Raw genomic sequence first — 23921 nt, 5'->3', positions numbered from 1 at the left:
TATGTATGTATGTATGTATGTATGTATGTATGTATGTATGTATGTATGTATGTATGTACAGTCGCGCTCACTATGACTTACACCGCTCATTAGTATTCAGACGATTATATCGTCAAAACAATGACTATGGGCATATACGTTAGGATAAGGCTTGATTCATTAGGACATTGTTCTCCTAATGCGCACTTGGTCTTTAACCCCGGGTGCCAGACAAAGGTCATATAAAGCTGTGAATGCTAATGACCGGTGTAGGTCATAGTGAGCGCCACTGTATGTATGTATGTATGTATGTATGTATGTATGTATGTATGTATGTATGTATGTATGTATGTATGTATGTATGTATGTATGTATGTATGTTTCTGCCCCTACGGGGCAGAAACTTGGAGGCTCACTAAGAGGGTTCAACTTAAATTGAGAACGACTCAGCGGGCAATGGAGCGGAAAATGATAGGTGTAACATTAAGAGGCAAGAAGAGAGCGGAGTGGGTCAGGGAGCAAACTGGTGTTAAAGACATATTAGTAGAAATTAAGAAGAAGAAATGGACGTGGGCAGGGCATGTAATGCGAAGGCACGATAACCGCTGGTCATTAAGGGTAACAGAGTGGATCCCTAGAGAAGGCAAGCGTTGCAGGGGGCGGCAGAAAGTTAGATGGGCAGATGAGATCAAGAAGTTTGCGGGGATAAATTGGTCACAGTTGGCACAGGACCGAGATAATTGGAGAATAATGGGAGAGGCCTTTGCTCTGCAGTGGGCGTAGATAGGCTGGTGATGATGATGATGATGATGATGTACAAGAAAACTTCGAACAAGGTAGCGACCACGATTGTTGCCAACGTTTCAGCTAAAAGGCTTGCCTTCGTCAGGGCGATGTATGTATGTGTGTGCGCATGTTCCACGATTCAGCCGCGCGACCAAAAGTTAGAATGATTTTTCAACGAGACGTTTATATTGGCAAAAGATAAATCAAACAAATAAAAAGATCCCACCAAAAGAAGTCTTTTGATTGCACTAGAGATGTAGTTTTTATGGTTGCCTTGAACTACAAAATTCATGAATTTTGCAACTACTATTTTTTTAATAATAAGGTTAGCGCAACAGAAGCTGCTCGCCATGTTGCGCTAAGCCTCCTTCTCAGTGCGAACAAACTAGCGCAACACCGCATTTTATTGTTGCGATTTGAAGCAGTGAACCTATTTGTTGCGTTCCGTAGTCGAACCGGAATGAAATAAAGTAGCTCGAACCAGATCCGTAAGCGAACCGCACTTTGCACGTCCATGTGTGTGCGGGTTCGTGTGTTCTTGTGCGTGCGAGTGTGCGTGCGTGCGCGTATGTGCGTGCTTGCGTGCACCACACGAGATTCAGGCTATTTGATGCCGACTCGTGCGTCGAATGCATTCCACATATGAACGAGATCACGAAGGCCAATGCCACTCGCGCTTAAGGAAAACTGGTGTGGCCCGCGAAAGCCGGGTGGCATGAGACCTGATTTTTTCAACACCGTCATTAGTTGAAAGATTTGAATTCACGGACAATTACGTCGCATTTTGGCATCTAGAGCATTTTCTATTTTTCTTAAATGCAACCTGCACGTGGCAGTTGCAATCGATACAAGGAGCTGTTGTGCGGTATGTAGGCATCACAAAAAACAACCCAAAATTGAAATGCGGAAACTATAGTTGGGCGGCACGCGTTAACAATAACAATAAATTACCGAAACAAATGCACGTACCACATTAAAAAAACATTAAAAAGTGAAATAGGCATCAGCTTACGAAAAGTCGTTAAAAGAGCAATAGGGCAAGTTCTGTGAAGAAAAGTATGACAAACTCATTATGGTGGGAAATAGCAAAGATGCAAAAAAAATTAAAAAAACGGAGCATCTCATGCTTGCGCCATAGCTTGTAACATATATGCTCAAGTTTTAGGAGTCATATGCTGCGTTCTCCTCAGGTAACGAAAGTGGAACATTTTTACCCGAGACAGAGTAACAGAACGCGCACAGAAAGTCATAGAGTATTTTGCACTGTCTGTCTTACTATACATGCCAAAAACGTAAATAATTTAAAGGTAAATTATAATTTAAGCGTTTTTTAAAAGCGCGCTGTTTTGTCGATCTGCCGTTTCGAGACTTTGCTCTTTGCCCACTGTGGCCTTTTGTCGCCGTCTGCTTTTGACGCGTGCTCTTTTGACGTCGTGCTGTTGTGTCGTACTGTTTAGCCGCGTGGTTTCGTGTTGCCGCTTTTTACCAGAGGTAACTTCAGATTTATTTAAGAATGAGGAATATATGTGTCAGATTGCCCACACCTGGCGCATATGCGCCAGCACTTTGAGGCTCCTTGTCAGGATGAGGGGCACGTTCTCAGTACCGGCCTTTTTCCCGCATTACCCGTCGTCATCACTTCTCCCAAAGGCCATCTTTACGTTTTAGATCACGGAATTTACACATCTACTGCAACTTTTCCACTGGCTACATGCACACACAGTATTTGAGACAGGACCGGCACTCCAAATGACCCCACCACTTAGTTGGCACGTTTTGCTGCTGTCATCGTCCCAGAAAACAAACACGTGTCATGATCACTGCGGTTTATTGTAGTAGCATTTCCGCCGTAAGCGACAAAAACAAAGCTGCTTCGCTTAGTATGGTTGAACGCCCTGCTGTCAAATCGTATTAATAGCTACTTTGATTTGGCCCAGAGAGTGCGGATTTTACGTGCTTCTGTTTGCGCTCTAGGTCCGTTTTCTGGACTGACTCATTGCGGTAGATATAGCTACGCACATATAAAATGAAATCTGTTGAACCGGATGTTGACATTTTGGAGTGAGTATAAAACGTCTCGCATTCCTAGAAACCGCTAGGCAGAGAGAACAGAGCCCTCATGGCGCTAACAGGAAACGTGTTCCTTGTTCTCCTGAATGTAGTAACAGTAGTGGTCTTTTTCGAATTGCCGAGTTTGACCTTATACAACACTGTATGTGTGGACAAAGAATACGACTACATCATAGGTAAGGTGGACAAGTTTAGATATCTCACCACTTAGTTGGACTGTATACTCAATACGCGTGCACTGTTTGCGGTCATGCATAAGAAATTGGTGGTGTGCCTCCTACGAGCTCTTTCTTGCCGGAGAACTTGCTATACAGCATAAAGGTGGTTACTTTGTTATTCTCAGGGAAGCAATTGCCGGCACGGTGCTGCGAGAAATGGAGTCAATTTTGCAGCAACTATCTTGTTCACTGTGTCGCAGCTCCCTTCGCCTCACTCGAGAGGCACTCGCCGCACTGATGTATCAAAGTAATGCTGGCAGAAATGATCAGTTTTATCGCTTTAATGGCGGCTACAGACGGAGCTTGCTTCAGAAAAGTTGTTCAGTGCGAGTACATTACAAGCAGCAGGCGCAGGAGGAAAAGATACACATTGCAAGCTGAAATACTCTTAGTGTTTGGGTGTGGTAGGAATATAAACAAATAACCTTCTAACAGCAATAAACACCGATGCGACCATTTCATTCCTGCTGTCCAATTTACCGAAATATGAGATGCACGAATATGTTTCCTATTTTTCTTTTTATGTATCCGACTACATTATCAGAGCACAAGCCGCAATCTAGTTAGCGCGCTAAAAACACCTCTAGGTCTTATGTGATTGTAAATTTCTCTTACAAAAAGATTAGCAATAAGAAATGAAATACCAAATACTATGAACATTCAAATACGATTATGGCGACTCCTTGTCTTGTATGTGTCAAGAACGCGAACTTCTAAATACGGGAGACGAGTCACAATGCATAAGCAAATTGATTCGTCCAGATGCTCGTAAAATTTTGAATATTCCGTTTTAAACAGAACGAAAGAGACAGAGAATGCCCTTCGATAAGACTTACGAGCTCAGCCTGGGAACGACGCCTTGCTTGCTATTCCAGATGGTTAAAAAAGGATGAAAATCAAGCCAACAGGAACAGCAATCCCAAAAACCCAGCAACTGTAGGAACTGGGCGCCTTTCCTGCCTTTTACTGCCGTTCAGCGCTAGGAGAACCGTATTTATAATTGACTTAAACAGCGATCTCTTTCCAAGCATTTATTTACGTCGTAATTGGATATGTGGCATACGAACGGACCGCAGATATGGCCGAGGCTGCCGTGTGGGAGCCTAAAAGTCAACACTTAAAACTTACTTTTCGTGGTCGGCGTCATTGCCTTTAATTCCTCAACGTGCGGCCCATGCCACACGGGCATCTGATTTCAGACTGACCACATCTAGCACACATTTCCCATCGAGGATCCCTCGTTTGCCAATATCAACCGTGCGTAGCTCGCCAAATCCCCGTAAACGTGTGCCCATAAATGTGCGGGGTTGTGGAAAACTAAAAAAAAAAAAAAAAGATTCAGAAAGAAATGGGGACGGCCGTGTCGGCGGTTGGTAACTGTGCTGTCGGGAGGGGTAAGGAAAACTTGTTCCGCCACATTTGTGGGCATCGTTGGCACGTTTTTCAAGCTGTAAACACCTGCGGAAGTACCGAGAAATGAGCCCGCAGATTTACGCAGTACCAACACACTGGCTGGTTGAGCGGCGGCTCCGGCCGCTGCGGTCTTGACGGGGATGGTAGAATTACGGCCCGGGGCGCGTGACCCTTAGGCGGGAATAGATGGTGTGGTAATGGGTGCTGCGGACAGAGGTGCTCTCCAAGCGACTTCAGAACAAGCAGAGTGGATGGGGGAGCGGTAACTTGGGGGCGCCCACCCGGGCGTAGACAGGTGAACAGCTCTATAATGATGTTTCGCTTATTCGGTAAAGCTTAGTAGTGAGAAGCCGCAGAAGCACACGCAGGGGTGCAAAATAAATGCCCGTACCGACGTCCGGAGGTCCCCATAGCCCATACATCGATGTTTCTTGTTGGAGACAGATAGACTGAAGGTTGTCTAGGCGCTGACAAGTAGTTGTCACATCACGAATGGTTCTTGGATTCTGAATGGCAAGCGTAGTGAAGACAAACCGTTTGATCTCTTCCAAGATGGGGTAAGCCTCTGTCGGGTCTTTGTGCACCTTCCGGTACAGGGCGAGAATACTTTAAACGTACGAAGTGTAGATCTCACAAGGATGTTGAATGCGATCGTAAGGTATCTTTTTCACGATGTCACGTTGATCACTGTCCGTGTATGGCCTTGCCGTGAAGCAATTGTGTGTAAATTCACTGCGAGCTCCAAACGCTAAAACCTACTCTTTGCCAAAAAGGGCGAAAAAAGGAGTAACTGCCATTAGTCCTCGTGACCGGCCGTAGCTCCTCAAGAGAAGTAGCTCTGGGAGAGTGTGTGCCGCGGGCATAATTCGCGGAATAAATGTTCGTCCCTGCCGATTTAGCGAGCAACGGGAAGACTAAAAGCCGTATTTGCTGAGCAGTTAGTCCCCCAGTAATGGCGTCACCGCATTGCGATCTGGGGCATGTCTGTTCACATTTTTATGATTTGCAACCAAACGTAGTTGTGAATAGAGGGTCTATTATATAGTGACATAGAAACAAATCTTAGTTTTGAAAATTAAAAAGGAAGCCCCTTGTCTAGGTGCAGACGCGGCTCGTGGCAAGGAGTGGCGATGTGTGATAGACAAACGCCTCTTGTTCAGGCTGATACGCCGTGTCATGCTGATCTCGGATCGATAGTACAGACCAAAGAAAGACTCCGTGCACATGACAGAGTGAGGCAGCTGTTAGCAAAAAATTGCGAACGTTACTCACTAAGTGTGAATACACTTGGTAAATACACATGTTTATACCGGACGACGTCAACAACAACAACAATAACGGCAAATTTTAAGTGCCAACCTCAGCACTTTGTTGCTAGCTTTCGTTAGCGGGATATAAATGCCTTGCACACAAAAGCAATGGCAATTGGACGCAACTGCCGTAAGAGCCGGCTGCAGTTTCCAGCCAAATAACAACGCCAAATTAAAGAAGGCAGCAGCGCCGAACTTCGTTTCTTCTACGCAGGAACATACGCCCTGTTTCCCTAATTTCTCTCATGCAGACAACCATAAAGCCCTGCATATGAGACCAAGGACATTTGGGATAAGTTGCCAACATTAAACAACTTGTTAGGGGCGCTTACTTTTTGCCGAAGTGCGCCGTTAGACCACTCAGCCTCCTGTCACGATGAGGGCGGTTGGTATTCTTTTATTTTACGAGGAAAAAGTGTACTTGTGAGCGTCTACGTGCAGTGGAAGCCCAGCATAATGCCTGGAGTTAGCAGAGCGTAAATTACAAGCAGCTGCATCATTAGAAACTGCCGATGCCAGTAATAAACGCAACGACGCTTAGTGCAGAGTACGGCCGGTTTCAGACTGCCGCCGCAACTGTCGTAATAGCTATTACGTAATTTCACGTCTGAGCCCCCCGAACTGCGTTACACGCCGTATTTTTACGTCCATAGATCACGATATGGCTTCTGCGCCAGTAGTCTGAACATAGCCTACCAAACGGTTTGCACTTGACTACCCAATTTCTGCCCATTTCCCCATTTGGCTTTGTGGTCTAGCAGGTAGCGTGTCCGATTCGTGTTTCTGGCGCAGGGGTTTGATTACGACACAGCTGATATTTTTTCCGCCGCTCCTAGCTCGTCTCCGGGGGCGTATCAGAACGCGGCAACGGTTTTTCTGCTAAAGACGAATGGTGGGGGAAGTAACCGTTCGTCCTCACGCACTTACCCGCGCAGGGAGTAGTGGTTGTGGCAGCGCCGTTCGTCCCCCAAAGGAGAAATGACACTCCCCAATTGATCACTCCCCCGTTGAACTCCCCCGCTGCTGGATGCCTGTTTCGGGTGTTTGTTTAACCTGTAATCAATAAACAACTACCATCCGTCGTGTTTCATTTTGTCACCCCACGTTCGGTACACAAGCTAAATTATCTCTATCAGCTGCATGGTCGGTTTTATTACAAGAAGGCTTAAAAACACTGAAAATAACTTGTGTCTTGAGACAAATAAGGTGGAACATCAGTTTTTCAGGAGAAAAAGGAAGAGATAAAGGGAACGTCATTATATCTGCCAACATGGGTTCGGAACAAAAGCAAAGTTGCCGCCATGAAAATCTTAAAAATGATTGTAGTTCATCGCTCGGTCACTTGATCAAAGTCGTGTCTCCAAAAAGAAAAAGACCGCTCGTAATGACGTGGTCGACGGATAGATGGGCGGAAGATATTTACAGCCGCAAGTTAGTTCGGCAGTAGCGCAGCAAGAAAAAGGGCTGCGGGTTAGCTCAGCTAATCCGGGATATGCCAAGCGAAACCTTGGCTTAGCCTTGTTAAGTCTTGGTTGCACTTGGTTAACCTTTGGTTGACATTGCTAACTTTGGGGAACCTTGGTTAACCCTTGGTTAACTTCGAGCAGAAAACGGCAGGCTCAGTGTAAGAATTGAAGAACTCGATAAGCACTCGCGAGCTAACAACTTAGAACTAAAGGGAGTGCCGGAGGATGGTGACTTAATAGATGCGCTCAGAAGAATTGGAATTCACGTACGCGAGCCGATAGCAGATATCGACGAATGCCACCGTGTACCGACTTTTCAACCGACTGAAAAGAATATAATTGTGCGCTTTGTTCAGCGATCGAAGCAAGATAACTTTCTTCAGAAATGTAGAAAGCAGAAAGTCACAATGACCGACTTGACTATCGCGGCAACAGCACGACAGTGTACGTAAATGAATACCTCACCCCATCGAATAAAAAGCTGCTCGGCACAGCAGTCGCCCGAAAAAAAAAAAAACTGCCGGCTGGAAGTTCGTCTGGAGCACTGGGGGAAAAATCTTTGCTAGAAGGATGAGGACTCATGTGCTCTCAGAATCGCGCGCCTGGGCGACATTGAAAGGATGGCAAACTGAGCAAAAATAAATACCCCTATAGCGTAGTCTCCCGAAAAGGCCACTATAGACACAAGTTTTTGCTATTATGATAATGAGGCTTTAAACAAAAAAATTGGTGACAAAAGATAAAGTTTTTTTCGGGCACTGAATCTAAACATGCAAAGTGTACGAAATAAGAAAGATCATCAAGGAATGCTCTTCAGTTGTTTCACTACAGATTTTGATTCAATTTTACTTACAGAGACTTGGCTGACAGATGCAGACCTCACAGGCTAAAACAGTGTAACTCTGAACAGATTAAATAACAGAGGTGGTGGTGTAATGATATATCTGAAAAGTAATCTACAATACCAGGTTATTGACGATATAACAAAAACAAATGAAAATGTCGAATGTAGGTTTATTATCACATCTAATGTTGTTGTTGGCGCCTTGTACGGGCCAACCTCGGGCAATGTGTGTGAATTTATTACATTTCTTGACTGCGGATTTTATTGTCTTCATCCTATGAATGAACTGTTTATGATTCTTGGAGATATGAATATTGATATGTCAGAATGCCGTTCTGCAAGGGAGTTTAGAGACGTTATCAACGCCCATGCCTGTAATAACGTGATCAACAAACCAACTTGAATCACCCCTAACACTGCCGCATGTCTTAATAGTTGCATAACTAATATAGATATTGTGACTGTTTCAGCAGGTGTTCTGCTAAATGGTATTAGCGACCACCTACATATTTTCTGCCTCGGGTACTTGACAATCAAAAATCATTCCCCCAAAAGGTGCTAAGTTTTGGGTACGAAGTTTAAACGAGGAATCATTAGGGCATTTCCTTTGACTCATAGAACAAGTAAATTGGAATTGTGTATATGCAGAGTAGTGCGCGAAACGTACATACAAATCATTTTTCACAACGTTTCAGGAATGTTATGACTGTGCTTTCCCTCTTAAAGAATGAAAAAGACAACACAAAAAGATAAGGAAGCCGTGGATAACATTAGCCGAGGATAAAAAAATGATGGAAAAAGAATGTTTCGTAATTTTCTTCAGTGGCGTGATTCTGCACTGTTCTAGGAGTTTAGAAAAGTGCGGGATAAGATAAATTCTGATTTACGAAAGGCGAAGAGCGATTACTATCAGAGCAAATTTTTAAATGTACAAGGAGCCCATATGAAATTATGGGATAGCGTTAACGACTTATTGAACAGGAAGCAACAGCAAGGCTCTGTGCAAGAAATAAATATAAATTCTGGTGAAGATCTCGGCGACACAATGAACAGGCACTTTAAAAGCGTTGAGATAGATAGTGGACAAATTCAAAGCCGGGATTACCCTATCGAATACAATAAACCTCCAGACTCAGTTTTTCTTCCACCAGCTACATATGTTGAAATTGATAGTATAATTGACAGCCTTGATAATGATGCAGCCGCTGGAGATGAGGGAATGAAATCCCTGCAGGTATTCCTGAAATATAATTAGCCCAGTGCTAACGCACATAATAAACAGGATGCTTGAGAAAGGCAACTTCGCTGATGAATTAAAGATATCCGAAGTCACCCCCTGTACAAAAGAGGCGGCAAAGCCGAGATTAATATTTATAGGCCTATTTCAGTTCTTCCCATTTTGTCAAAAGTATTTGAAAGGTTTGTCAACGATAGGTTGAGCCACTTTATTGAAAAACATAACATAATAAGCCAAACTCAATGCGGCTGTCAGAAAAAAAAGTCTACTGAACTAGCTCTCGTGCACATTAAGAAAAAAATAACCGAAAATATTGAAAATAAATTACTCATGCTCGAAATTTTTCTGGAGTTGCCAAAAGCCTTCGATACTGCACAACATGACATCTTATTAACAAAACTCCAGAGAACAGGCGTAGGAGGAATAGCTATAACCTTACTTCGAAATTACATCACAAACCGGTACCAGTACGTTCAGATAGGCGATCAAACCTCTTCCAAAAAGAAAATACAATACGGCATTCCACAGGGCTTCATTTTGGGACCACTGTTATTTCTTGTTGATATTATGATGTTGCGATAATAACATGTTGTTCTAATCTAATAATGTATACTAATCTAATACACTGTATCTAATGTATCTAATACACTGACGACACAACCGTTTTTTTTCTCGGGACAAACAAGAGATTTTTTAGAAAAAAGAGCTAACGAGTATCTTCTGAACTTATCGTACTCGCTGCAGCAAAATCACTTGAGCCTTAATACAACCAAAACGAACCATATTTTTTATACCAGTATAAAAGGAGAATACACGGACATCGTTGTAAAATATGAAGGTATCTCACTTACACAGGTTACACAGTTAAAATTTTAGGTGTGTTGTTTTATGCATATACCTATCACATACCGTTCAAGTTTACAAGCTTAAATCTGATTGGATGTACTTATAAAATACAAAACCTGGTACTAGCTGTATTGTTTGTCGCCCGCAGTTTGTTCCTATTGGTGGTGGCTTTCTTTCTTGATGACGATTTGCTTATGTACTTACATTTCCAGTTGACATTTTGTGAGTCCTCTTGTTGTCTATCCATTGCATGAGTTTAAAAAAGTAGACTTGGTCTGCTTTCAATAAAAGATGTGTCTTAAAATGTGGCCCCGTTCTTAGATTACGTCGGTCCCCTTTGTAATTCTCAAGTATACGTAGAATTTTCTTTTGCAGGATAACAAGGTTGTGATAATTATAGGCCGTAGTAATGCCCCAAACCAGCATTCCGTAACTTCATTTGGAATAAAAAAAGGGAGTAATATAGTACCCGTTTAAGTCAGGTATGGAGCTCCGAGCAGGACGCCTGGATTTGACAGTAACTGGTGAGCCGGTGGGTGACGCAGCAGCATCTTCGCGAAACTCACCTGGTGGAGCGCGATGTGTAGTCTGCCTACCCTCTCCCGCCAGCTGCGGTGGCGCGTCGCGTGTGGAAAGCACGTGTCATCTTTTGCTTCTCTCTTGAGGATGTTAGGCAGTAAAAACACGTTTATTTCAATGTGTTGCGCGTGGGAGCTACAATGAATGAGCGTAGGGTTGGCAGGAGTATTTGTAGAGGCGAAAGGAGGAAGGGATAATTATCGCTCCGTATACTGTGTCAGCGGCCTGGTGAGGACACCTTGATCGCGTAAAGTCAGAGCCGTCGTCGGCTCCTGCGAATCGCCGCATAGCCAGTAACCAACGATTGGCGCTGCAGGAACTGAAGGTAGAGTAAGAGCGCACGTCACAAGAAAGTAGTGTATTCAGAATAAGCTTTGGGCAGCGGGCAAGATCAGTACTTGGGAAGTGTGGGCTACGGCATCGCCTCCTGTATTTTACAATGCCGAACGCATCGCTCGCTTTCTAATGGGAGTGAGTGGTACGCCTGAAGTGCCCACCTGTCGTAAGGTGGAGCCCCGAGCTGAACCGCGATCACCAAACCGTAACTGAATTCGAGAGCGGCTTATGCTTGGTTGCCAAGGCAACCGATATTTCTGATTGCCAAAGTAATGGCGCTCGTGCCAGCGTTAGAAAACTCAGAGGCGCGTGGAGCACGTTTTGCCAATGTTACCGCTTTCCACCACGCGTTACCACCGAGATAAATCGGTCACGTGACGGTCAGGCACGTGCTCGGACGTGACGGGTTCGGACGTGGCTCGTTCGGCTCCTGCTTTTTTGCAAAGTTTCCGGAGATTTTTTGATAGTGTTCCCCTGAACTTTCTGCATTTTTGGATTCGTGAAGTCAAGAGGAACACGCTGATACCCGACTTTTATGGGTGGGTGGACGCTTGTGACTTTTATGGCCGCTTTTCTAGCGACCACGCCGTGACTGTGGAAACGCTAACCGCGCTCGTGCGGAGAGGCATCGCTCGCCTGCCTTTTCTCGCCGGGAGCTTTTTTCACGGACTTTGTGATGGAGTGCGAGGTGGAAGGGGAGCCCTTAGCCCCCGAGAACTTTACTAAAGACTTCGGGTGGCAGCACGTTGTCTCCCGACGTTCTTCAGTGCGAAACTCGGCCATCAACCAGATTGGCGGCAATGCGAGCGGGCTTAAGCCTAACGCCGATTCGAACGCTATGGGCCGCGCCGACCGCGCCGACCTTAAAAGCAAGATCATTCGAGGGGGCAGGATGCCTCCGCTGCCCAAAGAAGAAGCGAAGATCGTCGTGCGGCCCCGGGGAGGCCTGTGTATCAGCAAGGTCGGACCTACTGTCGTCGCCGACGCCATATGGCAAGCTGCCGGGCTCGGTCTGGCGACGCGGGACACCGACACGATGTGTCCCAACTTTCAACAAAATATCAGGGTGATAAGCACACCCAGCAGGGACAACGCTGCATGCTACGTCGGCATCGAGGGCATCACCGTCACCGGTCAACGCTTCGAGGTGAGCGCTTACGAGGCAGCACCCCACTCCACGTGCAAGGGCGTCATTCGAGGCGTTCCTCTTAGCGACGGACCCGCGGAGATCGAAAAAAAGCTGGTGAATTCAAGAAACCCCGCGGCGCTCGGCGCCAAACGAATCAAGAAAACTACCACCGTAGTGGTCCTGTTCGACGGGTACAGGGTGCCTAATTTCGTCTCCTACGGCGGCACAATGATCAGGTGCACTTTATTTCGCAAGCAAATGGACGTGTGCTACAGCTGCGGCCGCCTCGGGCACCGCTCCGATGTCTGCCCTTCGCCTAACGATGCCGTCTGCAGGGGATGTGGAGAAGCAAACCCCGACGCTCAGCACAGATGCTACCCCAAATGCAAGCTGTGCGGAGGCGGTCACCTTACGGCCGCAAAGGAGTGCAAGCGAAGATTCCAGACACCGTACCTGGTCAGGCGCAGACGGGGGGAACGCTCCCGCGCCGCGGAGAGTTCGAGACAGACCGTCACATTCAACGACGACGATTTTCCGTCCATGGAGACCTCGAATCAAGCTCAGCAATCACCGTCTCAACGCCCATCCGCCCGCAGCCGCTCCCGGTCCAAGGGGAGATCCAGATCTCGTAGCCGCTACCGGGGCCGTAGCAGGAGCCGTTCCATCTCCAGGATCCGGTCCAGGTCGAGATCCCGAATCCGATCCAGTCCCAGGTCCCCATCCGGATCCAGGGGCCGTTCGGTTTCCAGAACCCAGCCAGCATCCGGACATCAGCCCGTCTCTACACGTGGCGGGAGGCAACCGTTCCTCGCTTGGGCCGATTTGGTGCGTCCCAACCCCAGCGCCAATACTGGGGCCGCTCCGGGCGCTCGTAACAACCCGCTCCCAGAGCAAGCTAGGGACGCGGAAGTCATTCGTTTACGCAAAGAGAACGACGACCTTAAGAAAATGATCAACAGGGTAGTTAATGAAATGGCAGAAATCAGAAAACTCGTTTCGAATACGTCGGGTAACGGTGAGGCAGTCAGGGCCACCGAGACTCCAGTCGCGGCTCCGGTAGACGGTACTGCAACATCCTCCAAACGCAGGGCAGTGGTCGATCACACATGCGAGTCGGGAGTGTTGACTGCAGAAGTTGGCGAGATTAAGCAAACGCTCACTGCGCTCGCAGACGGCCTCAAACAGGTCACCGCTAACGTCAGCCTTCTTAGCGACAGCGTTCGGCAAATTCAGGTTGCGCTCGGGGATCCCAACAGGGGCCTCGGAGCTCTCGCAGATCGCATCGACGCCAATGAGGCGCGAATGGCTTCACCTGCCACTGTCGTACATCCTCTAACCGTTCCCACCGTACTGAGGGAAGCTACGCTTAAGTATCCCACCAACGCGGTGACAGAATGTCCCATTTTTAGCGCAACCTTAACTGCCCCGCTAGGCGGTAGTCAGTTCGATCAGCCCCATAATGGCTAGGTCCAAAGAAAGTTTTCGCATTTGGCAATGGAACTGCAGGGGGTATTCTACCAAGAAAGCCCCTCTGCAGCAGTTTTTCAGGTCTTTAGCGGTTAAACCTCAGGTCGTCGCACTCCAAGAAACATTAGTCTCCGCCGCATCGCTTCAAGGCTACAGAGCCGTATCGGGCCAGCCTGGTGGCCGTGGTATTTGTACTTTGATCGATAAAAGGCTAACTCATCTCACCCACGACCTCAAGCTGGCGAGCGGTAGACTCGAATACGTCATGGTGGAGGTACTGCTCGACGCGCCACAGCGGAATCAGCGAAAAAATAGCGTCTTCGTCCTCAATATCTATAGCAACCCTAGAGACTCGCGCCAACAGTTCAAGACCATCCTCAAAAAAGCGACCGACCTGGCCAGCCCTCGACCCTTGGTCGTCGTAGGTGATTTCAACGCCCCGTACGGCGTCTGGGGTTATGTCTATGACACTACCAAGGGGCGCAACTTGTGGCAAGACGCCAACGAGATGGACCTTACTCTGGTAACAGACAAGGCTTTTCCCACACGCATCGGCAACTCCGCAACCCGAGACACTACACCCGAGGACGTGGGATGGGAGAACACCGCCATGGAGTTCGGCAGCGACCACTACATTCTCGAGACGCATTTCAAGGTCGCTCGGAGTAGGGTCAGGGAATTCACGTTCGTCGATTGGGACCATTTTCGCAAGATTCGGGAAGAACCCGGGAGAGCGAGTGCACCTGCCAGCCTCGAGGAATGGTGTGAAGGCATCCGCAACGACGCTTCCGCGGCCACCAAGAAAGTGGTAACCGATCTCGACGTCGAGCAAATGGATAGTAGGCTTGCCCACCTGATCGCGGCCAAAAATGCCCTGATCCGCCGATGGAAAGGCCAAAGACTCAATCGCAGACTTCGAAAGAAGATTTCGGAGCTCAACAAGGTTATTGATGACTACTGCAAAGTGCTGTGCAAGCAGCAGTGGGACGAGCTGTGCGAATCCATCGACGGACAGATACGTAACGGCAAGTCCTGGGGCATGCTGAAGCACCTTCTCGACGTAAGCGGCCCCAAGTCAAACCAGAAGCACACATTGGCCCGGGCCCTTCACGAGGCCACACGGACTCACACGGGCGACGAACTAGTCTCCAAACTCCTTCAGAAGTACCTGCCCATCCGGCACAACGGGGATGTGGTGACGCAACTCCCGGACTAGCGAGGCCCCCCTCGCCCCGTACTGGATGAAGACTTCTCCGTTGCCGAGGTCAGACAGGCCATCTTTGCGCTCAATCGCAAGTCTGCGCCGGGTCCCGATGGGGTCACTAACAGAATGCTGCGAAACCTTGACGCCCCATCGATTGCCTTTCTGACCGACAAGATCAACGAGGTCTGGAAGAATGGCGTTGTTTCTGCAGAATGGAAAATGGCCTGCACGGTGCTCATCCCAAAACCCGGCAAGGCCCCGAACATCAAGAACCTCAGGCCGATTTCTCTAACGTCTTGTGTCGGCAAGGTAATGGAACACGTCGTCCTTAATAGGATTAACAGGTACCTCGAAGACAACGGGATTTACCCGTTCAACATGATTGGCTTCCGAGTCGGACTCTCGACGCAGGATGCCATGAAACTAATCAAGCATCAGATCGTGGATGGCCGTTCCAGGGACGTAAAGGCCCTGCTCGGCCTGGACCTCGAGAAGGCTTTTGATAACGTGCTCCACACCTTCATCGCCAAAACAATTTCGGACCTGGGTCTCGGTTCCAGATTCCACAGGTACGTTATCTCTTTTCTAACTGACCGGAAGGCCACGCTTCGCATTGGAGACTTCCGCTCCGACGAAGTGCCCCTCGGAGGACGGGGAACTCCTCAGGGCGCCGTAATCTCCCCCATGCTATTTAACATCTGTATGATTGGCCTTTCGGAGAGGTTGGCACGAGTCGAGGGCGTCAAGCATACCATCTACGCCGACGACATCACCATCTGGTGCTCCGGCGGCTGTGAGGGAAGAGTTGAAGAAGCTATGCAGGAGGCGATCGATGTGACCGAGCAGTACCTCCGCCCCACCGGACTTCGTTGCTCCCCCGCGAAGTCGGAGCTTCTGCTTTACAGAAAGGAGAAGGGAGGCAGACCCAAAGACTGGAAGCCAGTCTCCGAAAGCAACATCACTCTTCGCACCAGTGACGGGGGGCTGATACCCAGGGTCGACGTCATTCGGGTCCTGGGCATGTTTGTCGAATTCAATGCCGGGAATGGAACGGCTCTCCGCAAAATCATTGCAAAGACGGAAAACGCTTTCCAGCTCGTTCGAAGAATTGCAAACCGACACCGGGGCATGAAGGAGGACAATCTCCTCAGGCTGATCAATGCCTTCGTACTGTGCCACTTCACGTACACGATTTCCATGCACAACTGGCTCAGAGCGGAACGAGACAAGCTCAACGCTCTCATCCGTAAAGTAGTCAAAAGGGCTCTCGGATTGCCCATCAGGACTCATACAGAGGATCTCCTCAAGCTGGGGTTACACAACACCGCCGAGGAGATTGCCGAAGCCCGAGAACGCGCACAACTCGCTCGCCTGAACACCACAGCAGCAGGCAAACGCATCCTCGAAGAGCTAGGCTACCCTTCAGCAGGATACTCGAGGAGCAGTACCCCGATCCCTAGGTGCATTCGAGAGAAGTTCATAGTGGCTCCCGTGCCCCGAAACGTGCATCCTGTCAACAACGAGGGCAGACGCAAGGCAAGAGCAGCAGCGATCCTCAAACAGATCAAGCAAAAAAACATTATAGCAAGCTTCGTTGACGCTGCGGAGTACAGCAATGTGAAGACCTTTGCCCTCGCTGTGGTCGACTCCAGCGGAAATATTTCTAACTGCGCTTCCATTCGCACATCAGACCCCCAAGTCGCTGAGCAAGTCGCCATCGCCCTCGCCCTGCTAGACGGTCGTGGGTCAGAGATCTACAGTGACTCCAAAACGGCAGTGAGGGCTTTTCAGAATGGCCGCATAGCTGAGCAAGCTGCTCGCCTTCTTAGCGTTTGGCGTACAGATGCTCTCACGCATCATTCAATTCACTGGTTCCCCGCTCATGTAGGATCTCTCGCAGGTCCTCCCCCGAACCTCAATGAGTCTGCTCACGAGGCTGCGCGCGACCTCACTGACCGCGCTTCCTCTGTAAGGAGAGCTGACTCGCCCCCCCCTTACGGCCACAGGGATGCTCCCGCTACTTATAACGAGGTCACGAAATTTTTCTACATGTCTAGAAGGGTCTTTCCACCCCCTCACCCCAAGTTGAATAGGGCGCAAGCCGTTTCCCTTAGACTATTACAGACCTGCACATATCCGTGTTTGGCAGTTCTACACGAAGTTTACCCCGACGTATATCGCGACGACACCTGCCCGTCCTGCGGACAGACCTCTACTCTAGCTCACATGCTCTGGGAGTGCGGGTCCGCACACCCCAAGTTCAGCAAGGAGGAGTGAGACTCTCTTCTGCGTAGCCCCGCTCTAGACAAGCAAATCTTGGCAGTCCAGCGTGCCCGCGACCGGACCAGTGGGCTAGACCTGCCGATCCCGACGTGGGACTAGCCGGGTGCGCGACGAGCTCGCGTCATCGCCGGACCCTCAATAAAGTTCTTTCACTCACTCACTCACTCACTCACTCACTCACGTGACTAAAGCGCTGGGGAGGTTACAGATTGGGGGAGAGTGACCGGAGTAGAAGGAGAGGGTTTGGTTGGCTGGTCCGGGCTGATGTGTTTGGCATTGTAAAAATACAGGAGGCGATAGCTACGGTCCCAGTCGCTCGTTGGTTCCTGTAGTATCATTTGTGCTTCGTTTTCTTTAAGTCCCCTTTGCTTTAATTGTAATCCTTTTACATTTTCGTTCATAATTTGTGCACCTGGAAGGCCGTACGTAACACACAATTTCGGTTTTGGCTACAACGCGGTGCACAACTTACTGAATACCGTGGGTAAACGACATAACACAGCAACTCCAGTCGGCAACACAGAACAAATAACGTGTGCGAGGGAAATGAAAAAAAATGAGGTAGTGTGACTGAGCACAGCGCAAGTGGTAGAAATGGGCATCTGTTGTCGACCTCGCTCCTCCATCGAGCTCCTGGGGCGGGTAAGAGTGTATGACAGGATGCGCAAGGTTGCTTGCAGTTAATGGGAGCATCCTGTTTGAAATAGATATTAGCACACTGCCCTGGTTTTAGAGCACAGATGCCGACAACACAGGTGGGTTGAGTTTGGGCGAAGTTGTTTGCTCATGGCAGTCGCTGTGCAGCAGATGTAATGCCGCAGGGGAATTGTCTTATTACGTCAGACTGTGTCATTTTCCACGACCTTAATGCGACCAATACGAGTAGAGGGACGTATTCGGCAATATTGTCGCAATGCGCAACCGAAAATAACAATGTAAGTGCTATTGCTGGATCCTTGTGAATCCGAGAGCATCTCATCCCTGTCACTGGCGAACTTCAGGCTCGCACTAACGCCCACGGCTTGCTCCAATTTTAGTATCCCGTTACAAGGCATATCTCATACGCCCCTCAGACCCGGAGACCACTGCACTTCGCGTTCACCCGCAGGGAGCATCTGTAAAGCAGATGTTTGCGTGTACTGTGCGACACCACGGACCCCGAGCACCCTCGTTTAGCCGTGCGTGGCAGCGCCGTGGCCGGGGAAAACAGGGTCCTGGTGGTTGAGCCGACGGCGAGTGCTTGGACCTTTAAGGCCCCTTGGCGAAAGAAACACACCACTTTGGCCTCCGCTTCTTGTAGCCGGCACCTACGGTCTGACCCGCCCGGGGGAAATCGCCAGTTGCCTTTTCCGGCCCTCCCCTTCACCTTTCGCTTTCCTGTCTCCTTTCTAACGACTTTACTGTCGTCTCATTCTTTCTTCGTTTCCTTTTTTCCTGGCGGCTGGGGTTAACCTTGTGTGGCGGATGACCCTGATTTCAGCCATATTAGGTTATAGTCGTGGTGTACAGCTGGCGTGGGCAGGACTTGCTCGCAAGTTCCTGTCCCGTCCCCTTGTTGGGATCCATGGTGGGCGGCTGGCACCACGACCGAAGAGATTTTTCATTTTATGGCTTCTTTTTTTCGCGTAACTGATCCCTCTCGTTAAAGAGGGGGCACCGACGTAACTGCTAAGTTCTTCGGAAAAACGTCAACAACTTCCCTGGGTTCCACGTAGTGCACAGCAATCGCGCCGAAAAAACCGCACGACTCGTCTCACCATTTGTAGTTACAAAGACTCTAACATCCACCATAGGTGAAGGCTACAAAGTAAAAAAACTAGCCACCCGCCGTGGTGGGTCAGTGGCTAAGGCGTTGCGCTGCTGAGCACGAGGTCGCGGGTTCGATTCCCGGCCGCGGCGGCCGCTTTTCTGATGGAGGCGAAAAGCAAAAACGCCCGTGTGTACGAGATTTCGGCGCACGATAAAGATCCCCAGGTGGTCAAAATTAATCCGGAGCCCTCCACTACGGCGCGCCTCATCGCCTGCGTTGCGTCGGCGCGTTAAACCCTACAATCAATAAAAAAAACTAGCCAATGGAGACCTCCTACTCAAATTGCTGTACAAACACCACTGTGACATACTGCGAGGACTAAAGTCTTTTGGTTAGATTCCTATCGGTGTAAGTGAACACCGGTCGCTCAACAACGTCCGCGGAGTCATCTCCAATGACGACCTGAAGTACGTGTCTGAGGAGGAACTTCTGGAAGGTCTGAAAAAAAAACAGAATGTCACAAATGTGCATAGAATCAAAATCAAAAGGGAAAACAATGAAATCCAGATTTCCCTTTGCATCCACCATACTTCCAGAATCCGTGGAAGTAGAATACACAAAAATGAAACTGAGACCGTATATTCCAAATCCTAGCCTATGCTACAAGTGCCAACGATACGGTCACGGCTCGCTAAGCTGCCGGGGGCAAGACACCTGCGCCAAATGTGCCTCCAATGAAAACCTTGCTGAGAACTGTGAATCCGAACAACTCTGTGTGAACTGCAAGGGAAACCACGCAGCATACTCTCGTGTTTGCCCGGCGTTGAAAAAAAAACAAGACATCATCACACTGAAAGTAAATGATAACCTTACATTTCGCGAAGGAAGGAGGCGAGTGACACCAGCGCATACCCGATCCTACTCCGTTGTGGTGCAACAGGGCGGGGCATCACAGCTGTCTTCGGCGCCTGCGGAAGCCACACAGAGGGAGACGGAAGCAAGGCCTCCCGCGCCCCCAATGTAAGTAACTAACTCTGCTCCAGCCCTCCCCCCCCCCCCCCCCCCAAAGCGGTCTGCACGGACCCGTGGTTTGGCAGTCCCGAATGCCTCACCCCACACGGTGAGGTCCAACTCTTCAACACCCGTGCATCCAGCACGAACCTCCAGCGTATCTGAAGAGACAATGGACACAACTGAGAGAGGTTCTCAGCCATCTACTTCGGTGGTGCGGCGGAACTCCCTAGATAATGGAAAGAAAGGCAAAAACCGTATCACGGGACCGCAAACATAGTTTTAACCTGATACAAATATAACATGGCATTCCTAGTCCACTGGAGTTGTAGAGGACTTTTAAATATTTTAAATGACGTCGAAGAAATATTCGCAACTCATTCACCAGTAGTCTTGTGCATTCAGGAAACGAACTTGGGTCCTAAACACAAGAACATACTTAAAGGATGCCAGGTCTTTCGTTGTGACCGAGAGCAGGCGAATAGGCTGGTGTCGCCATAATTGTTCGAAATGGTATTGCAGCACAACAACACAAACTGAAAACTAGGCTAGAAGCAGTGGCTGCCACCATGCTTGTATTCAAAACGATCACAGTCTGCTGTGTGTACTTGGAACCACAACTCAGGGTAACACTGCTTGATCTTGAAGACTTAGTAAATCAGTTACCAGAACAGTTCTTAATAGTAGGTGATTTTAATGGCCACTCATCTTTTTGGGGAAGTAAAAAAAACTGATGTAAAAGGCAAGATTGTAGAAGATTTGATTTTGACCAATAATGTCTGCTTACTGAATGCTGGCAAGCTTACATACTGCTCCCCAAGCTCAGGAAAGCTGAGCTGCTTAGATGTATCCTTTAGTTTACCATATGTTTTTAGCGATTTTAAATGGGATATCATAAATAACCCACATGGGAGCGATCATCTACCTCTACTCATTAGCGTAACATCATCACCAAACATTATCCCGACGAAACCACGCAGGTGGAAACTTCAGTTTGCGGACTGGGGACTTTTGACTTCCGAAGGAAATTTAGACCAAGTTCTTTTAGACACTCTTAGTATTGACGAATTGAATGAAGTGTTTACATCCCGCATTGTTAATGCTGCACGCATAGCCATCCCACAGTCCACGGGAGTGGTGAGGCAAAACCACAAAGTATGGTGGACCCAAGAATGTAAGGAGGAAAAAAAGCAGCAAAACAAAACAGTCTTTAGAAGGTACCCAACACAGCAAATTTAATAAATTTTAAAAAGGTACGAGCTAAAGCAAGGTACATTCGCCGCAAAGCTCAGAAAGCCCCATGGCAAAATTAAGTCTCGTCCATAAACAGCTCCGCATCATCAAAGAAGGTATGAGAACAAATTCATAGGCTAAAAGGGACGTACTCCCCTTACACACTTCCCTTGTTAACAGCCCCGCATGTGCAAACAAGCATAGAAGAACAGGCAGATATACTGGGTGAACACTTCGCCAAAGTATCAATTTCCCCTTACTACATACAAGCTTTCTTAAAGTATAAAAACACCGCTGAGAAACAACGACTGCCAACATGCGGTGGCAAAAACGAAATGTACAACACTTTAATTACAATCCAAGAATTAAAAAGAGCTCTTTTGGCTGGTAAGCAGACCGCCCCCGGGCCAGATGATATACATTATGAAATGATCGCTCATCTATCTGGTCTTGCTGTAGAAGCACTTCTGAAGCTTTTTAACAAAAGTTGGGTATCGGGAAAAATGCCGGGAGCTTGGAAAAAGCTCTTATTGTAGCATTCTTAAAATCCGGAAAGCCGCCAACCTCCCCTAGTAGTTGTAGACTAATAGCCCTTACGAGCTGTCTGGCCAAAACATTTGAAGTAGTTGTGAATATCAGGTTAAGTTTTGTTTTACAGTCAAATGAACTTATAGTCATTCACCAGTGCGGCTTCAAAAAAGCATGCTCAACACTTGACCATCTTGTCAGCCTCGAAAATACCGTACGAGAAGCATTTGTCCACAAACAACACTGTCTTGGTGTCTTTTTTTATCTTGAGAAGGCTAATGACACTACATGGAGGTTTGGAATAATGCGGGATTTAGTAGAATTGGCATCCGTGGAAGAATGCTGAACTGCCTGAATGACTTCATGACAAATCGTTCATTTCAAGTGCGCCTGGGCTCAACCCTCTCGAGGAATTTTGTACAGGAGAACGAGGTCCCTCAGGGCTGTATTCTTAGCACAACACTGTTTATCGTAAAATTGAACTCCATATCCAAAATAATTCCAAGGTAGATTATGTATTCTGTTTATGTTGATGACCTTCAAATAGCTTGCACATCATCCAATGTAACGACATGCGAGAGACAAGTACAGTTGACTATAAATAAACTGACAACATGGGCAGACAGAAATGGTTCAGTTTTCACCACACAAAAAAGTCGCTATTCTTTTCTCACTAAAACGAGGCCTGCAGACCGACCCCACCCTACACCTAAAAGACAAATTTGCCCATAGAAAGTGAACACAAATTTCTAGGCATAACATTTGACAAAAAACTTACTTTCCTGCCTCACATCAATATCTTGAAAAAGAAAGCATCCCGAGCTTTAAATATACTTAAGGTTCTGTCGCGCAAATACTGGGGCTCCGACTATCTACAAGTTTATCGCTCCGTCGTGCGCTCTTGCTTAGACTATAGTTGCATTGTGTATGGCTCAGAAAGGCAGTCCTAATTAAAACGACTGGATCCCGTGGATAATTTAGGTTTACGACTCTCATCTGGTGCATATAGGATATAATTGATTAGAAGTCTGTATATTGAAGTCAATGAACCTCCACTTACATACAGAAGAACCATGCTCACGTGCTGATATGCTCATACATCCTAAAGATCCGTTCACTACCGAAGCATCTGTGCTACCTCATAGTTATGAAATGGCCGTCTAGGACACTGTTTAATAACAAACTACAAGCTATTCGACCCTTTCTCCTTCGGTTTGAAGAGAAATGCCAAGAACCTAGTATGCTGGACACATTACCTGGGACTGCCCAAAGAACAAAACTACCACCTTGGTATACATTCCTTTCTGCGTGCGATTTTACACTGACACACTTTCAAAAAAAAAAAAAAAGAAACACCGCGTGAACACATAGTATAGGAGTTTTTGGCACTGAACGAAAAATACAAAAGCTACACCTCATTTTACACAGATGGTTCCAAAACATCATGCTATGCTGGGAGTGCAATAATACAAGGTAAATGGGACAAGGTGATCAGACTACCTCAAGTGCGCCTCGGTTTTCACAGCGGAGTCTTATGCATTTGCTGTCGCTGTAGAAAGAATAACGAAGGAAAGCATTCCGAAAAGTGTTATCTACACAGACTAGCTCGTCGTGGTTTGACCGTAAATTAATCGAAAAGGTTAGTGATGCGCAAGGGCAAAATTACTCTGGAAAATTTGAAAGGACAACGTAAAAATGTGCCATAACAGGGCGCTGTGCTGTATATTAACCGGTAAAACCATGGAGGAAAGAAAAGCTTTCCAGATGCCCTGATATCAATTCTACTGCCACCGGAAGCGCCATTTCTGTAGGCCACCCTTTTTTTGCTTGTATTTTGCTCGCACGCGCCACCTCCTCTGCCTTCGCTCACTCCAGTGCCGTCTGCTTTGTCTTTGCCCGCCGACCATTGGCTACGGGCTGGCGCGTGCAGTGATGCAGGGCCTCTGTGGGCCGGCCTTCACCGGCGTTGCTAGGACGCGGTTGCCGTCGGCCTACATTGGCCGCTGAAAAACTACGTCACTTTTTCTACACTTCTCCAATGCGCCTGTGGCTAGCCGGACCTCTCCTAAGCCTTCTTTCCTCCATAGGTGAAACACAAGGGAAAGTTGTGCCGAGCGGAGAAGCTGCGAGATGCAGGCCCGGCCCATCCGACAAAGCAATTACGAGGGTGCTAGCTGAAGGGGGGAACTGATTAAAAAAAACAACAAAAAAAAAACATCACCCCTCCGTCTA

The 23921-nt window shown here is 47.8% G+C and overlaps 1 protein-coding gene across 1 annotated transcript in view; it reads left to right on the top strand.

Annotated features, from left to right (window-relative positions):
- Positions 1 to 2884: 2884 nt before the first annotated feature.
- The window catches only part of LOC144146523 (alcohol dehydrogenase [acceptor]-like), a 61665-nt gene continuing 40628 nt past the window's right edge, over positions 2885 to 23921 (top strand). Inside the window, exon 1 of the mRNA XM_077678465.1 lies at positions 2885 to 3011. Coding sequence (XP_077534591.1) covers positions 2885 to 3011 — 127 coding nt within the window. The remainder of the gene's footprint in view (positions 3012 to 23921) is intronic.

The sequence above is a fragment of the Haemaphysalis longicornis genome, unplaced genomic scaffold (assembly GCF_048455015.1).
Source record: "Haemaphysalis longicornis isolate Haplotype H1 unplaced genomic scaffold, Haemaphysalis longicornis Haplotype H1 scaffold_7, whole genome shotgun sequence".
NCBI classification, from domain to species: domain Eukaryota; kingdom Metazoa; phylum Arthropoda; class Arachnida; order Ixodida; family Ixodidae; genus Haemaphysalis; species Haemaphysalis longicornis.
Note: the sequence above shows the minus strand (reverse complement) of the source record. Positions and strands in the feature narration are given on the sequence as shown.